Source organism: Pteropus alecto, unplaced genomic scaffold (genome assembly GCF_000325575.1).
Source record: "Pteropus alecto unplaced genomic scaffold, ASM32557v1 scaffold61, whole genome shotgun sequence".
NCBI classification, from domain to species: domain Eukaryota; kingdom Metazoa; phylum Chordata; class Mammalia; order Chiroptera; family Pteropodidae; genus Pteropus; species Pteropus alecto.
In genome coordinates this window covers 8157832-8180907 of record NW_006434835.1, presented here as the reverse complement: position 1 = coordinate 8180907, position 23076 = coordinate 8157832, and the positions used below count along the sequence as shown (strand labels likewise).

At 37.4% G+C, this 23076-nt stretch overlaps 1 protein-coding gene across 1 annotated transcript in view; it reads right to left on the bottom strand.

Moving 5' to 3' along the window:
* The window catches only part of DDX1 (DEAD-box helicase 1), a 29478-nt gene extending 6682 nt beyond the window's left edge, over positions 1-22796 (bottom strand). The window contains exons 1-19 of the mRNA XM_006910242.2: positions 22619-22796; positions 19889-19940; positions 19544-19607; positions 18543-18572; positions 17838-17934; positions 15914-15961; positions 13678-13761; positions 13368-13451; positions 12870-12946; positions 12282-12354; positions 10576-10652; positions 10337-10451; positions 9469-9607; positions 6489-6549; positions 5860-5958; positions 5251-5340; positions 4293-4481; positions 3589-3640; positions 1146-1292 (exon numbers count right to left, since the gene is read on the bottom strand). Coding sequence (XP_006910304.1) covers positions 1146-1292; positions 3589-3640; positions 4293-4481; positions 5251-5340; positions 5860-5958; positions 6489-6549; positions 9469-9607; positions 10337-10451; positions 10576-10652; positions 12282-12354; positions 12870-12946; positions 13368-13451; positions 13678-13761; positions 15914-15961; positions 17838-17934; positions 18543-18572; positions 19544-19607; positions 19889-19940; positions 22619-22634 — 1594 coding nt within the window. The 5' untranslated portion in view covers positions 22635-22796. The remainder of the gene's footprint in view (positions 1-1145; positions 1293-3588; positions 3641-4292; positions 4482-5250; positions 5341-5859; positions 5959-6488; positions 6550-9468; positions 9608-10336; positions 10452-10575; positions 10653-12281; positions 12355-12869; positions 12947-13367; positions 13452-13677; positions 13762-15913; positions 15962-17837; positions 17935-18542; positions 18573-19543; positions 19608-19888; positions 19941-22618) is intronic.
* Between the last annotated feature and the right edge of the window lie 280 nt (positions 22797-23076).

The window sequence follows — 23076 nt, the reverse complement described above, 5'->3', positions numbered from 1 at the left end:
GCTTTGGGCCACTATAAATGAAGATGCTATGACCACTCCTGTACACATCTTTTGTCAATATATGTTTTCCTTATCTTAGGTAAACAGGAGTTGAATTGCTAGGCCCTAAGATAGCAATGTTTTAATTTTATAAAAATACTGTTAAGACCTTTTACCAAACTCGCTGTACTATTTCACATTCTGTATCAACAATGTACAAGTGCTCCAGCTGCATCGAATCCTCACCGAAATTTGATGTACTTTTAATCTGGCCATTTCAATGAGTGTACAATGGTATATAACATTGTGTTTTATTTACATTTCCCTTCCCTCATAGTGATTATGTTGAGCATTTTTTCCACGTTGACTTATATATTTGACGTATATTATAAGAAGCATAAAATTAGAATCATTATCTCATTTTAGATTGAGTACTTTATTACACAGCGACTATTTCTACCAATATTTTTGTCTTAAAGTCTATTACATCTCATATTAATACAGGTAGATTTAGACTATAGCTAATAATTTTGTTTATTATTTTAGCTGATATATATATTTTTTATTCCTTTCCCTTTCAACCTTTGCATGTCCTTATGTTTTAGGTATATTTCTTGTAAATAGTATATAGCTAGATTTTATACGGTCTAACAATCTGTGCCTTATAACAGACTTCAGACCATTGACAAGTATGATAGTGTTTACTCATATACTCAGATTTTTCCATCAGCCATCTTACTCTGTAATTTTTAACCATTCTGCTTTTTCTCATTTTTTTCCTCTTCCTTTCTTATTTAGCCTTTTTTAGGATAAGGTTTTTTCCTCATATACTAATGTAGAAGATACGCATTCTGTTATTTAATGACTACACTTGAAATTTTAACATTAATGTTAATCTATAATTTTACCCTTCTTCCAAATGACATAAGGCCTTAAAATGCTGTGATTCATGCTCTGTAACGAAACTATATCTCTGTGGAAAACGATCTCATTGTTTTTCCCAGGCCTTATCATACAGAAAAGTACTGGATAAGCACAGATACTTACAACGCAACATCACTGCTTTAAATTCTGTGCATGCATTCTAGACTGCATCAACGTGAGATTAATAACCTATTAAATGAGGAAATAATAAACAGAATTTATTTCAAGTGAGGAAACATTACCTCCTCCTTGCTGCATAAAATACTGCTCCAAGTTGTCACAGTCGATTTTGGTTCTACAGAAAATAATTGCTTGATCCATCTTGTGCTCCTTGATGGCCCGGACAGCATACTCCCCCTTCAGGATTTTAATAGCTTCAGACCACATCTCTTGACCACCACCACCACAGCAGCAACAAAAAACAGAATTTCAACATGAAATTGTCATGAACACACATAACTCACCTACAAAACTGCTCAAATACAAGTATTATCAACAAGAATAAGAGATAATAAGAATGAAATGGTGAGCTAATCCATTTGCTCATTTATTTTTGTTTCTTTTAATGTTTCTGATGCCAGCTTGTAAGGTACCAAAACACCTATAACTAAACCTCTTATGACAAAAAAGGACACACACAAATACGCCCCCACAAAACTTTGTTCTTACCTCCCATGAAGAATTAATACTATTCTCTAAATGCACAAGAAATGTTACTCAGTTCTTTTAATCCCATTAAAATATAAGCAATGTACTTTCTAAATCAGTCTAAGCACCAGAAAGTTCATACTTCCCGCTACAGAATAAAAAACACATCAACCTAGTGAGTAATTTCTTAGTCACCATCTTTCAAATCTCTATTTTTCAGTGTGAAGCCAAATTTTCATTCTGTAACCCAAAATATTTCTAAAGTCTCTCTGTCATCTCTAATTGTAGTATACATTCAGCAAAAGTTTTACAAGGAAACTACGTGAAGCAGTAAAAACTTCAATGTTATGAAATGCATTCTCAAACAGAAGCCTTACTGTGAACCAGCAGCGTCTCTGCTCCTGTCCGACATTAAGGCTGGCTGAGCACACACCTTATAAAGTTGGAGCTGCACATAAAACTGAGTTTGAAGGAACTCTCTTTAACCAAGATTTCAGGTAAGTCACGTTTTAGATACTTGTCAAAAACCTACCAAGGAATCTAACCATGAACCAAATGCATCCTAAGCCTTGCCAACAATCCACTTAAGCTATCGATATCAGACATGCAGCTCACTGGGTTTAAGATCCGTTCCCGGCTCTCTAAGCACTGTCCTTCTATCGCTATGTATCTTCACATATTTTTGAAACATGTACCTGAAACAAATTGTCTCAGCTCTGCACAGAAACATCTTCACTGAATCGAGGTTCAATGTTAGGCTTATAAAAATTAATAAATATTTAATGATATGAAGTTTTACTTTGGGAAGATGAGAAAGTTCTGGAGATGGGTGGGAATCTACTTGATGCCACTGAACTATACACTTAAAAGTGGTTAAACCCAACTTGATCTGAAGTGGGGAAGACAGAGGGTAGAGGCGCATGCAGATCAAAGGTGATGCTGAGAAAATGAAGGATTAACCTTGTCCACAAGGTTCTGGGAGATAGCCTCCAAGCCCCTGAAATGTCTTGCCTGTCTTTGTTACCTTGGTCCGTGGCTCATACTACATAGTCTGTGCTAACAATGAGATTTATGCAGCATCAGAGCAACCTCTGGAGGAACTGGACACCAACCATCTCCGTGACTCTTTATAGAAGCCCTCCTTCCACTCTGACCTTGCTGCTCATGATAACTTCATCTACCTGGCTTCTGATGACTATGTTCCGTCACCTGGCCTCTATGTAAGGGCGGTGGGGCCATCTCAACATCCCACTGCAATCAGTGAGCCCAGCTCTGAAACAGCATCTCCTACTATCAATCTGGTCTACAGAGGAGAGCCTATTATTACCCATCACTACCAAACTTATAAGTGATCCTGGTACCCCTTTCACCAGAACCTTACTCCTTTGGTAAATGGTGTCTCCTCTGGGCGTTCCCATGGAATTAACTGCCGGGTGGGTTTCCCGGGCTTACACAGTACAGCCACTCTAGCATGCCCACTTCTTTGAACTTTTTAATCCCTTGTTCCACTGCTTTGAATCTAACTTGAGATAAGTTAGATTGGAAAAAATCAAAAGGTTAAAATGATAAATTTTGTGTTATGGATATTGATTCAAAAAGAATCAATAAACTATTTCTAGATTGTTTCTGAATCTTTCACAAAGTTGTAGCTAAAGACTTTTTCCTCTGTTGTCCAATTCCGATAGGAAGAACCTACATGAAATTTCTCCCGGAATTCAGGGCCAATATAAAATCTGATGCCACAGAAAGTTGCTGGTTTCCTATGATCAGTGAGAATTTTATAATCTAAAATATATGTGATTTAGATGCCAAGAGACTAACATCTTAAATTCAGTAATTACTATTTCTCTAGGTTGACTGGTATCATCAGCTTTTCCCTCCTTTCTTTATTATTTTTGTTGCTTTTATTTTCAGAGTTCCTGTTCTAATTTTGTAGGTCACCTCAAATTCTTCATGAGAGTAAACGAGACATAAATTTAGCAATACAAACCAATCTGTTTCAAAATCTTTCCAAACATTTTGTTGATTTTATCTTACCTGGACTGTTAGCGCCAGGCCTTGTGTTATCTTTGGCGTGTACTTCATCAGTCTACCAAAAGGAAAAGACAAAGAAGGGTGGAGAATGGTTTAGTAACGACTCAGAACAGGTGTCATTTTTTTTTTTTTTTTTTTAAGAGAGAGCTGTATTTACCGTCAGACTGCATTTCAGACATGTCTTTATAATCTACATGCAAAAACTGTTCTTCGGATTCAAAAAAATTTTATTAACTTCAGGTCTAAAGCTGATCCATTTTAAATGTTGCAAAAGTGGTTTTTAAAATACCACTGTATTCACAGTAAAATACCCTTATTATGTAAAGGGAAAACAACAGTGGGGAAAATGACAAGATAGACACATGAAATTAATTTTCAGAAAAAGAAGGCACATCAAGAAGACACTAAACTACTTTTAAAAATGGAAATCATTGTGTCTGAAATTAAATCTATATGTACAGGTAATCCTATTTATTTATAAAAAATTTTATCAAGGGAGATGATCACAAAAGCAACTTTAGAGAGAGAAAATAAAAGGTGAGGCCATCCCTTACTCTGTGCCTTAAAGGCCTAACTTTCCAGTTCATGTGTTGGGCTTCTCTTTTCTTAGGTATATCTGCTTGCTTTAAGCATCATTAGGAACCCAAGGCTACGCTAGTTTATAAATGCTTCATGATATGCAAATGTTAATGTTATCAAGTACTTACTCTAATGTGGTTTTTTCCAAGCCTTTCCCAGAGCCTGTCAGTTTTCGGATTCACTGGGACAACCACATGGTGTACCGTGTCTGGAACGGAATCTTCTCCTTTCAAATCAACCCACGTGGGAAAATGCATTATCTTCTCAGACAGTTTCTTGACATCGAAAGAATGCAAAGTAGCAGAGCAAACAATCACCTAAGAACAGAAAAATAAACATTTAGATAAACTTTTATTTCACAGTGATAACAATTCTACCGATGAACGCTGATGTGGCGCACAAAGTACTCTAAGCCTGGACTTAAAGACAAGTTCAGTTCCTGACTCTAGCAGTGACGAGTGGCGTGACTTTAGGCAGGTTAAGCTGAGCTCCAGTGCCCTCACTGACAGAAATCGTGCCATCTATTCCTCAAGGTGCTCCAAAAACCAAGTATGATGAAAAGGCTTTGAAGATCTAACAATATAAGCTTTAGATTTATCTAAAACCTATAAACTTATCTAAACTGTATCTATCCCTTTCTCTTAAAATCCTCTACCTATAGACTTCTTCCGAAGGATGAGAAAAAGTAAGAGTAATATTTCAAGAAATAATTACTAAAGAAACAACTGTTTTTCAACAGCTCAAGTTTTTTCTTTCAAACAGAAAACAGTATCCATAATCTGGAATATAAACTAAACGCTCTGTAGGAAAAAAAAAACTTAAGAATTTTTCACTTAGTCTTCTGTAACACCTAAATAACTTCCTCAAATTTCCTTATTCATTTCTAAAAGTAGCTTTGAAGACTGTTTACTTTGTGTGTGCAAAGGAAACAGTACCCACACTATTTAATCAAGTAATGAAGAAAACGTTTTCTAGAGTAGTTAATCAAAAAATAATGAAACAAGATGTAAATGTAAGACAAAAAATTCAGCGCTAGTATATAATGATTATTTACATGTATCTTAAGATGCGTTAGTCATTTTATACCTGAAGCCTTTTTCCATCGGAGGTAATCTGAGGAATCTGATTGTGAATCCTATTTATAAAATCAGAGTAACCTTGAGAAAGAAGCCCATCCTGTATGAGAAGCAAAGTATAAGTTTTTAATCAGTTTCTAAATCTTTTTCTAAAATAAATGTAAAATCTAAGAAATGCAAACTAATTCATACACATACATATCCCTATATTTCCTAAATTATTTTCTACTGGATATTTAAAGACAAGTTATAAATTCAACTTTAAATCGCAGGTGACTAAAATATGAAAAAGCTGATAAGCAACAATCCAAAACGATACTCTAGTATTGTATAATGAATACAAGCGTAAACAGCTATCCCATGTCCTTGAGCATGATTTTAACATGGAAAACAAAAATAAAAACCAGTACTGAAAAACTACTGCAGCCCATCTTGAAAATAATTAGGAAGTATGTCTCAAGAGCCTCAAACACATTAATATCTTTTCATACAGTTCACATTTAGCAACTATGACAAAGAAATAATTTGTAATATGTAAGAAAAAATTATGTACAAACAAAAATAGGTTCTTGGAGAGAAACACAAAAGTACATATCTAGTAACAAGAGTTTCAACATACAGCTTCATCCAGGACCAGGAATCTAACTTGAGATAAGTTCACCTTCCCCGTCGACACCAAGTCATCCAGTCTTCCCGGAGTGCCCACGACTATGTCCACCTGAAAAATATCAAAAGCGCCTGGTGAAAACTGAAGAACTATTATAATCACCTTCACGTACCAGCCAACAATAAGTCTACATGTAATAAAACCATGCATATTGAAATAGTCACAATCAACTCTAAATTTGTTAAAAAGGAGTAGTAGATAAACCCACATTATCAAAGTTGTATTTGGTTTGAGAAAAATATGAAGAATTTGGCAACTGAGTCTGACATCCTTACTGTTACATATAGTCTAATATATAAAATATGTTATTTTTCAAGCGAAAATCAGATGAATTTCTAGGAGCTTTGAAATTCATGTAAGCTAGACTTTTCCTTAAGGGGTCTGGAAGACACTGCTGTTCTATATACTTTTGGGAAAAGAAAAGGAATACTTGCAAGATGTCTTTGAACAAATATGTACTTTTTTGACCTTGTTTTAATTTTGGCCTCCTTTGATTTTTCTTGAAACTGTTTGCAATAAAACTATCCTGCCAAAACGACTGTCCATAATGCTACTTTTTAAAAATTAATAGTACGACTTACCCCATTATCTAAAACAGAGAGCTGGTCCCGTGCTGCAACACCTCCAATTATCAGAAGCTCCCTGAAATACAGAAATAACAATGTAGAAAAATGTTAAAGCGTGCTTTAGTGTTTGATTTGTATCCATTCCTTTTAGGTAGAAATAAAGCTGAGTGAGAAAGAATCCACAAAAAAAGTCTGGATTGGGAGGGAAACAAAGCGCTTCATTTCCAGTAGCCATACAAAATGCTAACGCAAGGTAAAGTAGCTGAGAAGGAGAAAGCTTGGAACACAGAGAACATTAGCCCTGTCTACATATCCTTCCATATAAAATAATTCCAAGTGCTCCAAAATCCTGTTTCAATCTACCTTTTCAGACATATGTAGCATAAAATATCTCTGAAATAACATATAAATATCAGTTTTTAAAAGTTGCCTCTGGGTAGGATAACTAAAATCTGGGGGGTGGGGTGAAAGGTGACAGACTTTTCACAGAATATCCTTTTGTGTTGTTTGAATTTTTCTCATTCCAAATACTTCAAAAAAAATGTTTAGATTAGAAGAAATTGCCTCATGTCAAGACAATTCACTGGGGAGAAAGAATCGTCTTTTCAACAAGTGGTGTGAGAACAAATACCTATGGACACGTAAAAGAAAGAAGTTAAACCTCTGCACACAAAAATTAACTCAAACTGAATCACAGACCTAAATATAAGACCTAAAACTATAAAAATCTTAGTTGAAAACATAGGGGTAAATTTTCATGACCTGGGGTTAGGCAAAGTCTCCTTATATACAACACCAAAAACAAAAGCAACAAATGCAAACAAGATAAACAGGAGTTCAAGAGAAACTTGTATTTCAAGTGACATGATTAAGAAAGTAAAAAGTCAGCCCACAGAAGAAAATGTTTGCAAATGCATATATAAAGAAGTCTTAAAACTCAACAATAAAAAGACAAATAACCCCATTGAAAAACAGGCAGGGACTCTGAACAGATGTTACAAAAGGCCAATAAGCACATGAAAAGATATTCGACATCATCAGCTATAGGGAAATGCCAATCAAAATCACAACAAGATATCACTTCACACCCATTAAGATGGCTATTGTCAAACAGACAGATAGTAAATAAGTGTTAGTGAGGATATAGAGAAATAAACCCTCATAGATTACTGATAAGAATGTCAAATGGTGTTGTCATATTGGGAAACAGTTTGGCAGTTTCTGAAAATGTTAAACATAAAGCTATGATATCATCCAGCAATTCCGCTCCTAGGTACATATCTAGAAATCTGCATAGTAATGTGCAGTAGCCAAAAAGTAGAAACAACCCCAAAACCATCACCTAATGAATGGATAAACAAAAACGTGGTACATGCATGGAATGGAATACTTTTCAGCAGCGTAGAGAATTAAGGGCTGATCTATATTACCACATTGATGAACCTTGAAAACATTATGCTAAGTCAGAGACCAATCACAAAAGAGAATACTGAATCCAATTCCATTTACATAAAATATCCCAAATAGGCAAATCTACAGACAGAAAATAAATCAGTGGTTGCACTGTAGGGTGGAAGACAATCAAAGAGCAGCCCCTGCCTTAGGGAGCATAAAGCCGAGTGGGGATGACTAAAGCTATGCGTATTTAAAACAAGGAGCAGTGACACATGACAGTGTGTAAGGCTTAAGCCGTGGCATGCACAGGAAGTGGTATCCAGGCAGGAAAAGGCCTGGGCTGGGAGAGCTGGTTTAGCTTCACAGAAAGACCAGGACTCGAGCTGCGTTTTCAGAGATGGAAAGGCTCATTTGTACTGAATACCCAAATGAGTAACCCACGATTTTGCCGTCTTAAACAAATAAACTGATTTTATTATTCATGTTCCCTTCCAGCCTTTGCCTATAGGCATGCTGATCTTTATGCCCAACTATAGCATGAAAACCAATTCATATTGGCATTTTACATTCTTCCCAAAACATGCACTTATGAAGTTTTGAGTCCCTTACACCAGACGCTCTGGTAACGTCCCCCTATAGTGACTTTCCCTATCGTATCCTCAAGTCGTTTTGTTTCTCTCCCTTCCACACTATCCCCACACTCCCATACTTAGCCCTATGAAAGCAAAGACTAATTCTCATTGTTACAGCCCCGATCTCTAGCCTATGACTTCACATATAGTAGGTATTCAGATAGTTACGGGATGAGTGACATGTGTCAATCCTCAAAACAAATTAAGGAATTATTTTACCTAAGTTTTATTATACCATTTATCGCTCAATAAGTTTTACTTGTAAGAAAGATCGGTAGATCGGTAGTAAAAAGACGGGCCTGCATGATGCCAATAACTCAGTTTCTGAAATTAAATAGTGGAGATGACTGCGCAGTGCTGTGGCTTTACTAAACACTACTGAATCATACACTTTAAATGATAAATTTTACAGTGTGTGAGTTATGTTTCAATTAAAAGAAAAATTAACCAAAATTAAGTGGCAAATTAGTGGACAGAGAGGTTTACTTATACGATATGCTCCACCTCAAATTAAAAAGAATTGCTACTGAGCAAGAAGTTCTATAAAACACCTGACTATGGTGTCCCTCTGACAGTAGGAAGAGTCCTCTAACTAGACTGACCAGTCTGAGAAGAGGTCACCACTGTGAGACAAATTTACCAACATGCTGAAAACAGAATGATACATTTTCTATGCAAATGAAGTGAGGAATCTAACACTGAATGAAATGCTCCCTTTAAAAAGTTAATTTTTACTGATACTTTTTTGCAAACCATGACTTTACGTAAAAGACAGAAAAAAATCTCAACTTACTCTTAAATTCAGACATCACTTAAACAGTTTTACACAGAAACTAATTGCTACTTTATATCAAAGTTAAATAAATTCACACACTGAATTTCTATCTCATTTTTTTCTACCTTACTTTTCTCCCAAAATACCTCAAACCTAAAGACAACAGACATTTGAGTACAAAAGGAAGCTTTACCTTAATTTAGGATTCTCAATGTATTTCTTAAACTGCTTGACATTATTCAAAGTTTGTTCTGCTAATTCTCGGGAGGGTTCAACGATGAGAGCTTTGGGCGCATTGGGGAGAAACTTGGTCTGTGCCACTTGTGCATTACCTTAAGAGAATAAAAAAGATTAGAGCACATTCAAGTCGCACTTCAAAGTACTTTTATTTGTAAATGAAACATGAGCACAAGTATTCCAATAACGAATTTTTAAATAACAACTGTCAAAAAGTATAGGATACAGTCAAACAACATAAAATAGAGCTGAGGTTCCTAAAATGAACAAAGGTTTCTTTAGATCTACTTGTAAGAACTACAACTGATTTATAGGTTTTGTGATAAAGTAAACTAACTTTTGAAATGTACTTACTTCAAATAACCGAAATAGATGAGACAATGCAATGGGTCAGAGTCGGAATGCTTGGGTTTGAATTTGGCTCTACCATTACCTGCTCTGTGACCTTGGGCAGGTAACTTCTGGTCGCTACCCCTCAGGTTCTGTCTGTAAAAAGGGAGGACTACTACCTCACAGGGTTGTTGTGACATCTGAAAGATCCCTGTATGGCACCAATCACAGTGCTGTGGCACTTACTGAGCACACGCATTATAAATATAAAGTAACATCAGCATCATCACTGGGATCCCCAAAATACCGAAACCTAATACTTAAGAGTTTGTGAATTAGGTTTGGAAACTGAATTTCCCTGACGTGTTAAATAAAGACATGACTAACCCAGCAAGGGGAGTACATATGTCAGTAACTCGTGAAGAGAAGCCTTAGTGAATGGAGTTTTCACCAACGCCCTGTCCTTGAAGTCCCTGCCCTTTCGAGTACAATACCTGTGTGCTGTGACTTGACAACATAACTGTCCGGTGCCTTGGATAGAGCAACAAAGCCATCTTTGGGCGGAAACTTAAATTCTTCTTCACCAAAGTTAAATTTTAATTCAGCATTCTAGTATCGAATAAAGGAGAAAATGGAAATTCTTAATCTAATAGCAAACTAGCCAATACAAAGTAATACAGATCAAAGCAGTTTATAATCACAGCAAAATTTTCCTAACTACGTTCTTAATTACCTTCAAAACGCAGGCAGGAAAGAGGGCTTGGTTCTTTATGTGTGATGGTATTTCAAAAGCCAGACCCAGGTCTTTTCCTTTAAAGAAAAAAAAAAAAAAAAAAAACCAGAATGAGAGAAAGAAATTTAAACTACCAGGAAAAACTCTCCATGTGTTCACAGCATCAATCTACCCATCAACCTACCTGCGTTCGTGCTTTTCCTCATGGGTCACCATGCACACTGTGCTGCCTAATGCCAGCCTCTTCATGTTTTACTTCATCCTGAAATTGTCCCCTCTTCCCCTCTACATTTTTAATTATTATCTTCCTACCAATTGCATCCACTAGACACTTCAACCACACATTCCATGGCATACAAACATACTGTAACAGATGCCATACTAAAACACAAATAAAGCTCCTAGAATCCACATCTTCCTCTATTTATCTTCTATTTTTTGTCCTTTAGTAAAACTTCCCGATCTCCATTTTCACTGTGTCCACTTCATTTCATCTCACTCTCTACTGAACAGGCTCCACCCAGACAGCTCCCTGTCAAGCTCGGTAACGACCTCCACTTGCCAGATCCTGTGGTTAATTCTCATTCCTCATCTTGCAGACCAGACTCACCAGCAGCGCTGGACACGTGACTGCTCCCTCCTTCTCCCACCACTTCCTTCGCCTGGACTGCAGGACCTCGATCTCTCTGGCTCTCCTCCCCCTGGCCTTCCCCTTCTGCTGGACTCGCCTCAGTTTACTGACTTCTAACCACGAGACTAGCCCAGGCCTCAGATCCTCCTATTCGTGATCTACGCTCATCCCCTCAGTGATCTCATCCAGCCCTGTGGCTTTAATCATCATCTACAGGCCAATGACCCCCAAAGATACATCTCTCATCCTGATCTCCCCTAACTCCTGACTTACACACTTAACTACATATGTAGATGTCTAATAAGTATCTCAGACTTAACACGCCCCAAACAGAACTCTTAGCATCCACCTGGCTCCCTCCTACTGCCACCACCCACCCACCTGCCTATTTTCAACAAAGAAGCCATAATTCTATTAAACGAAAGACAGATGATGCAAATTCTCTACTCAGTGCTAGCTTCCAATCTTACTCAAAATGAAAAATCTGTATCTTGGCCTATAAGGCCCTCTAGGCCTGGCCTCACTGATCTCGCATTCCACCGCCCTCCCGCACGCTCGGTGTGCTGCACAGCACTGGCCCCCTCACTGCAAGTCAAGCACCCAAAGTTCTTTCACTTCAGGGCCTTCGCGTTCACTCTTCCCTCTGTCTGGAATATTCTTCCAAGACATCTGTATGGCCCACCACCCCCACCCACCTCATTCAGATTTCTACTCAAATGTCAGCTTATCAGAGAAGCCTTCTCTGCCCATCTTGCATAAAACAGCACACCCCAGACTGCCATCGCCCCCATCTCCCTCATTCCCCTACCCTGATTTATATTCCCCTCCAGTGCACTTATCTCTCCCCACCAGGAGGTAAGCCTCACAAAGGTAAGTATGTTTGTCTACTCCATTTTCTGCTGAGTCTCTAGCACCTCCCAAGGCGCCTGGCACATAGCAGATGCTCAACAAGTGTTTGTTCACAAGAAAGGGGAAGGAGAAAAGATTAAAGAAGAGGGTAAGGGAATTTAAAAAAAAGAAACAAATCCTGGATAAGACATATCTTCTCTAATAAGATGATCCACAGAAAGCTTACCATTTTTAGAGAACTTGATATGCCCTTTATCTATATCTAGGTAACATCCAATGGTATCGTGCATAGTGAATTCCTAGAAAACCAAAAAGTCAAGTATTATTAATAGAAAGCAAAAATAAAGTTAAAAGTTCAACTACAGCTGCATCAAATGTATGTATTAGTATTTCAAAATAATTATTTCGAGCTCTAACGTAGGTGTTAAAAAATGCCTATTATAGCATTTCAGATGTAACAGAAGTGTCTGAGAGGCTTTTAAGAATCAATATGACTTTAGAATCACCAGAACAAGTATGTTTAGATTCACTATGACTGAAAATAAGAAGAATAACACTATGTAGTAAAGTCGAAGCCAAAAGCAAAACAGTGTGAAAACAGAACACAAAGGTATATACTTTGGAGGAGCCAAATAAATTTTGTAACGTTTCTTCACTGAAGTTCAAATCTGAACTATATGTGGAAAATACTCACAAAAGCCATTTGAATTTGAGAATCATTTCTATACCCTCGGTCATGTCATTAGCGATCAAGTAAGTATGCAAGAAAATGTAACTAATGCTATGATTAATGCAAGTCAATAATACGACTTACCTCTCCATAATTATCAAATTGTTTATTATGAGATTTTTTTCCTGTTCCACCAAAGCCGAACCCAAACTTGTCAGTACCTAAAATTAAAAAAGATTTTACTTATGTGGTAAGAGTAAGTATAAAATTAAAATTTTACAAAAATTAAAATTTCATAAATATAAAATTAAAAGCCCTGTAAGAGAATTTTACAAATTTACAAATTTACAATAATGTAGGGCATTGCTGCAGTATCGTGTGGTATTTGTTTATGCACACTAATTTTACTCAGACTTCACTCACAGCTTGACCTATTCCTCCTGATTTTATATTGTTATACATTTTGAGGTACTTCAAATCTTTTTTGGAATGAGTCACGGTATAGATAAATATTTTTATTTCCCTGTCTCTAAAATATTCACTTCGTATGGTTAAGTTTATTATTTTGTTCCCTGTTTTAATAAAATGTTAACAACCCACACACGTAAAGCGGTGAGATTAGTCTGCTTTAGGAACACTCACCCAAGTCCAAGGAGGCCTGCATGGAAGACCATCCAACTCTGCACAAGCCCTGGTCGTGACAGGACACTTCATAGTAGTGTTTTCCTGCAAGGGCAGAACACTGAAGATCTATACGAGCACCACAACTTATTTACCATGCGGCCATTTCACATTGTTTCTGAATTACAGTTTGTATGATAAAATGAAGAACTGCAGGTCTTTTTACAGCATTAAAAATCTTTTCAGATCCTTATTTTGAAGCTATTTAAAGAAAGTTCATGTTCTAATACATTAGCTCGAAAGTCTGCCCAAGTACAAATGCCGTCAGTACCTTTTGTCAATCCTTTAGTAGCTCTACATCCATGCCATTCCTTTACTTCTCTGCTTTGACAGCAAAGACCATCTGACCCAATTGCTGGATTTGAGAAGAACACAGAAAACCATGTCAATTGATTATATAAATCAAGCATTCTGAGATAAGTATCATTCAGTCTCACTTGTTGCAATGTTCCAGAGAATGACGTGCTGATTCCTGAGTGACAGCAATATCTTCCCCATGAGTAAATGCCCTTATTCATCCCCTGGAGGGTCTTGGCCACGTTGGGGACTCGTTTCTATACTGTCATCTGTTCACTGGGACAAGATTTTAGGACAGTACATCTAGAAAGGAATCAAAACAGCACCTAATCTGACTTGCAGTAATGTTTAGACAACTGTTCTCCAGAGTCCTTTAAAGAAATGGATTCTCGAGGATGGCGCAGCACTCACTCAGCAATACCTGCTGCTCTGATTTTCTGCGTAAAGCCTGAATGAATACTATACTAAAAGGAAAACAGAGATCATCTGGCTTGTTCCACAATCCGTAGATGCAGAAGCCATAAAGGGAGAGCAGGAAAAAGCACAAATAAATAAACCCTTGCTTGTTATGGGGACTCTGAAAGATGCAGTTCTGTATTACACCTCACGGTCAGTTGTGGTGCTTCCTGGCTTTAAGCTAAGCATTCGGCTTTTGTCTGTACTGAAAGGAAACCATAACTTTTGTCCTGGTTCAGGCTTGCAACTCAGATTCAGTGCTTAAATGTAGAACGAATTTCTCTAAAAAGCACACATTTTAGTTCACTTATCAGAAATGAAATTATTTATTCAAAGCATAAATTCTTAACTCACAGCATACTACATTATATAAAACTTTGAACTTTTCAAAAAGTTCTCTAGCAATGGCAAATCCTTAACGTTTTCATATGTAAACTTCTTTATGTATGTATACAAATGTAAACCGTAATATACATCAGGTATCACACAGGAGAGAGTAGCAGTTGGGGTTTTTTGCTTGTTTGGGGCATGAGTCCTCGTGCCCACTCTACATTTCCCTGCACCCTGCTCGTCTTACTCATCAGCACCTGGTGAAAATCCCTCCGAGCCAGCTCTGTGATGCTCACTCGCTCTTAAAAGGGCTTCGCATTAACCCTGGATGCACGCTGGTCTGTGTTAACCAGCCTTAGCGAGAGCATTCACTCTGTTGGCAGTTTTTATTGTTACAAATAACACTGCATCCAAAAGCTTTCTATCTATATACTTGCATATTGCCACTTTCATGCCAATGGGCTAGACCTTCTTCCAGAAATACATATATATTTTTATTTTAATAAGTAAAGCCAAACGCCTATCCCAAAAGGCAGTAATTCATAAATTGGTTATCACTTTTTTAGATTCTTCCCAACAGGTGGATATAAAACACCTCACTGCAACTTTAACTTCCTTTTCTATACTCCCTGTAAACGTAATCTTTGCATGTTTATTACCTTTTGGACTAGCTCTATGTGAACTGCCTATTCATATTCTTTGTTCATCTTTCTTACTGGTTGTTTATCTCCTTCTTACTAAAACAAGTAACACTTTATCTGCTATCTACATAAGAACCCCTTACCAGTTTATAAGAATTATCTTTCATCAACATTGCAAACATTCTTTCTTTATTTATTTTTTGCCTACTGACTTTTTCTGTGATATCTTTTCCACATATATAGTTTTTAAGTTTTACACAAATATACCTTTTCATTACCATTTCTGAATTTCCTATTTGGGTTAGAAATATTTCTCACCCCTAAATTGTACATGTAATTTTCTACATTTAAATTCACATACACGCACACATATGTATATACACACACATACTCACAAATGTGTACATATGTATTTAAGTCTTAAATACATATAGAATTTGTTTCTAATTATGAGGTTAAGTCAATTTTATATCGCTCAGATGGATCATCAATTGTGCCAGCACCCTTACTGAGGAAACCATCCTTTTCCCCACTGATACAAAGTAATACTTTTTTACTCATTACTTTTCATATATACTGGGATCTATTTCCATCATAGTCCACTGATTTGCCTATTCATTCCTATGTCGGCACTAAACTGTTAAACTGTAGGAACCACATTCCACTGTCTGGTGAATTAAATCTTCAGTTCTTGTTCTTCTTCATAATTTTCTCAATATTCGCAGGTATTATTAAAAACAAATTTCTAAATTATAAATGAGCTGCTAAAACATATCCACTTACCAAAAGCAGATCCTCTATCATATGGATTCATTTGCCATTTGTTGAGCACTAAACAAATTAAAATAAGAAAAGTTACCCAAGAATGTATGAAATTAAAAATGTTCCATCAAAAATAAAGCGAATATTTCATATTTTATATGATACCTTAATTCCTTGAAATTCAATATGGTTTTATACATTACTTGTAATGTACAAGTAAATGTCTTGTTGTTTTTATTAGAGGCAACACTGAAATTGAAAACTGAAACATGCCAAATAATCACTGGCCCACCTGGGCTAAGACCTGTCCTCACCTACTTCAGTACGCTTTGCATTAGACGGCACTGATCCTTGTCATAACTCCAAAGACACTGATAAAATGAAATTCTGGTAACTAAACAAGCTGACTTCGATCATGTTGACTGAATGATCCAATCATATGTTGGAAATGATCGACCGACATATCGAGATCTAATTAAGTGTCACTTCACATTATTTTTTTTAAAAAGTCCTTTATTTTATATAATTCAATGCTACATTCAAAAGTCACAAAATTTTTCCTTACTCTTACGGAATCATTTTTCTTTTCTAAAACATCTTAATAGTCTATGGATAATCAAAAGACCATAATAGCTATAGAGAACTCCACGTTTTCAAGCCCAACTTCCCACCCGAGGGTGAAATCTCTTCTAGACTATTTCTAATCAAACGACATCTACCATCTGTTTAAACATCCTGAATGACGGAGACATAGCCTTACCTCGAGGTCTTCTCTTCCACTGCTGGCTCAGTCCAGCTACTTGGAAGCTCTTAAGTCAAACAGAAACCTACATCTAGATCACTTCTAATTAGTCCTGGTCCTACTTTCCAGAACAATAATTTTTTTCTCAAGATCTCGTCACTGACTTAACAGTTATCTCTTTGACTTGTATCTCCATGTTTAAATATCCGATTTCTTTATTCCTCATAGGACATGACTTTTGGAACCACTACCAGTCTGGTTATCTTCCTCTGAAAGCATTCTCCTCTATAAACATCTCTCATAAAGGATGCTTTACAGTTGTTACAAGTTCTGAAACTATTTTTGAATAGGCCAATGATCTAAATAATTCATATCCATCATCTATCTCATAATTCAATTACAAATGAGTTCATTCTATGAGTATGTAACATTGTTATTTTCAAACTAAGAAAATGTTGATAAAGAGTTCACTGCACTTAAGCTTGCAATTTTGTCACAATCCTGCTTTGTATTATGAAACAAAAGTGACTTAAATGTGGAATAAATTTTGTTAAACTATAACGGAATCATAGATTACTCAAAATACAATGGAATTCAGAAACAATTTAATCAAAGCAACACAATTTAAAGATGAGGAAATTGATGTGAGATTGTTCATGGCACAGATAGCATCAAAAACCCTGCTGAAGGACCCATCTCCATGTAGACAGGAATGAGAATAAGAAAATGACTTTAAAATTTACACTTTACATTTTACATTCCCAGGCTCCTTCTTTCTTATCTTAAAGGAAAAAGCATGCCTCTTTTCCCTATGAAAGGCATGTTTCCCACCATCGCGAGTTTTTACTCTTATCAATTATTTGTAAAATCTTTCTTTCATGACTTTGTAAAACACTGTACCAATGTACTTTATTAGGCACGAAAAACTATCACGTTAATAAAAACATTAAAATAACTAAGTATAATGTCCCAACTGCTAGTGTTTTATCAAAAAGAGCACTATTAGTATTTTCGGAGGGACAATCTTTCACTATTTATGCTCTAAATGACATTTAGCATCTCTGCGGGGTACCAAATGCCAATACCCTCCCTGCCCCTAGGAAAGTGATAATAAAAATGCACACCCAAACCTCACATTTGTAAATGTCAGGGATGAACATTGCTAATTTATATAAAAGGGAACAACTAATATGCAAAAATTACCTGAAGCACCAGTTTTAATTGTTGTTTTTCCTTTTTTGCCTTCCTGTTGGTCTTTCAGAGTCTCATAAACTATCTGGATAACTGGAATACTGAAAGCCTAGCAAAGAAACAAGTTCCCCGTATCAGTTTCTAGATATTAATGACAATTTAATAACCAATATAAATTACAAAAGTTATGCATGCACATTAAATAATTACATATTTCAGACTGCAGCTCCAATTTCATTTGCCCAAACACAAATACCAGTAAGATAACAAGAGTTGATTGAATGAAAAAAAACAGGAGCCAGCTGACAGCCCCAAACAAAAAAGAATGGGGATCTGCAGAATACATCTAAACCAAAGAGGAAAAATACCATCCAGTCTGACAAACTGTTTCTGTAGCCTAGGCCAAATGGAGATTGACTTCTATGTACAACCTCTTCATTACTAGAACTCCTACATTAAAATTCAGAATTGAATACAAACACTAAAGACCCTGTAGCTATTTTTCCGAGACCAGTTTAAAACTATATTCTTAAAGCCATACTCTTATAGAGCTGATTTCAGAATAAATTGGCAACAAAAATATCACTCTCAGTGGCAAGCAGTCAATTCCTTACATTTTAGAGGAGGTTGTTTTATTAAATACATCAAAGTAAAAACTACTGTTCAAAGTTGTTCTAAAAATCAACTCTTACAAAGTCAATTTAAGTTATTACTTACACCAGTTTTTCCGCTTCCTGTTTCTGCCGCCTAAATGGAAAAAAAAAAGAGGATTTCACAGTTAAAGTTGTCAATTAAAGTCAAATTAACATACCAGGTAGAAATCTTTAATACCTGACCAGCTCTCTTTATGTTCAGTGACACCAGATTACTCAGTTTCCTTAGTCAACTATGACTATCGCAAATCTTGTCACTTCTCTCCTATTCCCTCAAGAATGTTTTCCCCTTTTCCCACTGCTACCGTTCAAATCTAACACTGCGCTATTCTAACCTACATTATTACAACAGTATCCTAACAGCATCTCTCAGAGCTACAGTACGAGCCAATACCAAATCAGTCTTCATAAAAACACAATGCCAACCATGTAACGCATCCATACCTAAAAATTTCCAGTTATCCCCACTGCCAACAAATACTCAATTCTTTAACATAACACTTGAGAAAGAGACCAAAGAATCTGACTTACTACCTCTTTACCATCTTATCTCAAGTTACATTCCACCAGATACGCATATTTTACGCTTCCACCTAACTGAACAGCTCCAGGATCATACCCTGCATGCCCCTACTCAGCTTTTGGTCATACACTCTCCACTTAGAGATCATTCCTCTTTCATATTCCCTTGTCCAAAATCTACTTCTACCGAGTAGAGCCCATTATGAATCGTCATCCAGGACTCCCACTTGAATCCCGTAGTACTTTGCATCCTTTATAGACGGTGCCACGTTCTCTCTTTTACATTTATTTGTGGACATCTTACCATGCTACTGGGTTCAAGCTTCTCAAGGACAAAAACTGCACCTTACTCACCTTTGTGTTCCCCACAAATTCTACTTAATACTTTGAGTCCACTACATGTATCCTAAATTTTTGTGAATAAATAAAATTAATTTGATGAAAATATCATTTTTAGGCCTGTGGAGCTCTTAAAGTAGTCCACAAACAGCCCCAGAATTGTGAATCCTCGGCTCCCAACCACCTCGCCAAATGTAAACATACCATAAGTACATCACCTCCTCCCAGGATCAGTGGGATAGATTCAGCCTGGATATCAGTCGGGAGACTAAAAGAATTATAGTTTGAAGAATTTTAGTAAAAACAAAATCACCTAAGCTAATTAAGACATGTTAAACTATAAACTAAAAGAAATTTTTATTTGGTAAATACTACCAATATATTTTTCAGCTCAAAATACATCAAAGTTTTAAAAACTTTCCATAGAGAATCACAAAAAAAACTGAACTTGACTTACCAACTAGACTCAAAAACATTTGATAAAATCACTAATGACTGTTTAAATTATAAAGCATTGTTGTCACAGGTACAATTAAACTGTGTACTTACAGCCAATCCATTTCTTCCACAGCTTGTGCAATCTCAGGCATAACACCCATCTCTGAAAATAAAAATTAATTTTAAATACCACACATACGAAACTTAAATCATTCTGCTCTTAAAATTACTGTTCATTGAACAGAGAAAAGGCTTTGGAGCATAGCTCAGTAAAATAGCACCTCCCAGGTGTGCACTGTTGAAAAAGTACGTTTTGGAGAAAGACCTGAGTTCAAATTCAGTCTCTTACTCACTAGCAATGTGACCTTGGGCATGCATAAACCCATTTTCTCCACATGAAATGGGGCTAATATTACCTACCTTGTAGGTACATAGGAAGATTACTGAAAATACCTAATGTACCTGGCACATAGTTGTCACTTAATACATAGTAGCTACCACTATTTCCTTCCAATGACTAATGAAAAAATCTGCCAGTTAGAGAGAGGGTTCTAGGACAGCAGCTTGGCTGTTTTCATCTAGAGATAATGTGGAATTCATGTTCCTTGGCTATTAGACGGCCATGTGAATACTCTCAGCAATCTCAGAAAAGTGAAGAGGCAGTGGAAAGAGCCCACACTTACTGGCAGCCATGATCAAAACTCTGGTTAACTGAAAAGAGGGGCCAGAGGTGAAAACATGGGTAACTGGAAATGTAAGCAGAACTCCTGCTCTGTTCTTAACTGTTCACATATTTAAATAACTCTACTTCAAAGCCAGTCCTAAATCAATAGCTTCTTTCTGATTGGATTTTGTCATTTTATCATTTCTCGAATGAACTGTAGAAGGTAGTTATATGTGAAGTAGTTAGTTGGATCACATAAACCTCCTTCCCAAATAAGAAGTGATTTTTTTAAGTCTGCATTTATAATAATGCAGCTTTCATTATTATTACAAGTGTATATGTCTATTAAAAAATTAACAATACTAAAATATTCCCAAACCCCAGAAATAACCAATTTAGAAATTTTGTATTTCTTATAATTGTTTGTGAAAGGCAAAAAACAAGTCTACAAAGTGAATACATCCATTCCAAAAGCTGCTTTTCCTTTGTGAGAAGAATCATACTAGCAATTAACACAATGGATGCCACACTAAAATTGTACATAACTAGTTAATATAAACATTGATGACATAGGAAAGTACAAAAGTGTTTCAAAAAGGAAAGCTTTTCTACCTCTAAATCCTAGGAAAAGCTACAGATCCAAAAACTAATCAAGATCTAAGGTTGTATATCCAAGCAGACTTTTCTAAAAATTGTCCCCATCAGGGTCTATCTAGCTGATTCTCTCTTAAAATGCAAACTGCTTGAACAAAGAGAGTGATGGTCTTAAACGTGCTGCATACAGAACACTGAACCCAAAGTTGAAACTGCCTGTGAAACCGTTATATTGTAAGCAGCAACCACACACTTTCAGCAAATTCCAGACTATTTCTTGTTCCAGTCTGATCATGTTCTCTGCGTGTTTGCTTTGAAACCATGCTTTCTATAAATACAATATGCTTTCTATAAATACAACGCTTAAGGGAAAAATAGGAATATTCATGTTCTTTAATTGTAATTGTCTTTATTTCATATCGCAGACTCTTACAGTCCCTTACCTTAATGTTCCAGATATTTGTGCATGACTCCTAAATAAGAGAATCTATAAAATGACAATGTGGAACTTGCTCTACACGCCTTGGCTCTAAAAATCTTGTTTTAGGAGAGCTGGGAAAAGAAAATCAGCTACCACTCTGAGTAGATTTCCCCTTGCAACAATAATCAGAAATCCTCTCTCATGACTAAGAACTTGGAATTCCTAATGTTCTTATAGTAGAAAGTGAAGAAAGTACAGCACTGTGCTACAACATCTGAAGTCATCTTAACAGGTTAGGGACATTAAAAGATCTCCCTAACCTACCTCAATACGGTTATTGCTACATAAATTTACCACATTTAGTATGTATAAGATTCATTGCAGCTTCTTAAGACGGTGGTTGTATAAAAGGGAAGATGATAAAGGAAGAGGAAAAACAACTGTTGGATTAGATGAGCTACCTCAAATTCTTGTTTGGAATAAAGGAAGGCATCAGAGATCAAGTAAATAAGTATTTTTCAAAATTTACGCTCGGCTAGTGTGCATGAGAATGAAAAGGCTTTCTCTCTAGCTTCAATATTTAAAGTTAATGTTGGTATCATTTATTGTTAGCAAATTAACAAAAAAAAAAGTCCCAGGTTTATGCCTTGGACTTTTATTTTTGGAAGGGCCTGAAAAAACTAGACAGAGGTAGAATGGTCATTTTTCTAACCGAGCCCTGCCCACGCCCTGCGGCTCTTCCGCAGGCGCGGGGGGGGGAGGGAAAGGTTCCCCAGCACGACCGCCACGTCCAACAGGCAGGAGGCCTGGGACCCCAGAACAGCCAAAGCAACGCCGCCGCATAGTCTTAGTCGCCGCAGGTGCCCTAGCAAGACTGCCAAGTGCAGACTTAGAGCAGAGAAAGAGCAGGGGGGAAGCCCAGCCCGGCCAGCGCTGGGAGAGACGGCACTAACCGCAACCCCCAGCGCGCCCGGCGAGCCTCTCGGGGCTGCCACTGGGCCCCCGCAGCTCCGGGAACGAGGGACCGCCGTGGACAGCTCCCTCCTGGACCGCGCTGCACCCGCCTGCCCGCCCCCGCCCCAAGGGCTCCCGGCCAGCTGCCCAGGGGCCGAGGCGCGGAGCGGGCTGCCCGCGCCAGCCCCGGCTCCCTCCGCGGACGCACCGGAGAAGGCCGCCATCTTCGCCCGTCCTCCGCGGCCTGGCTCGCGCTCCCTCCCTCCGCGTTGACACGCAGCGCCGTGGCAGCGCACGCTTCCGGCCCTCGGCCTGCGGCTTTCCAAGTCCGGGCAGCAATCCAGCCCCCAGAGAACGGTTCCGGTGGAAGAAATGACCCATTCCGGACGCGAGCGCGGGGACCCAGTTCCGGGGGACCGTGCTGGGCCCGGTCTTCAATAGACGTAACCAGGAGTTACATTTAGCGCACGCGATGTGTCATCAGGACCATTTTTCCAAATATAAGGAAGCAGATGTTCTGTGAGGAGGGTCACACAGTGCCCAGGGTGATCTGACGGCAGAGTTGTGCCCTTTCCTACTTCGCTCAGCTCCTCAACCTCAAAGATAAGCAGGGCTTTGTGGCGTGTGAATGACCTGGTGACCTGGAGAAAATGTACCGAACTCATT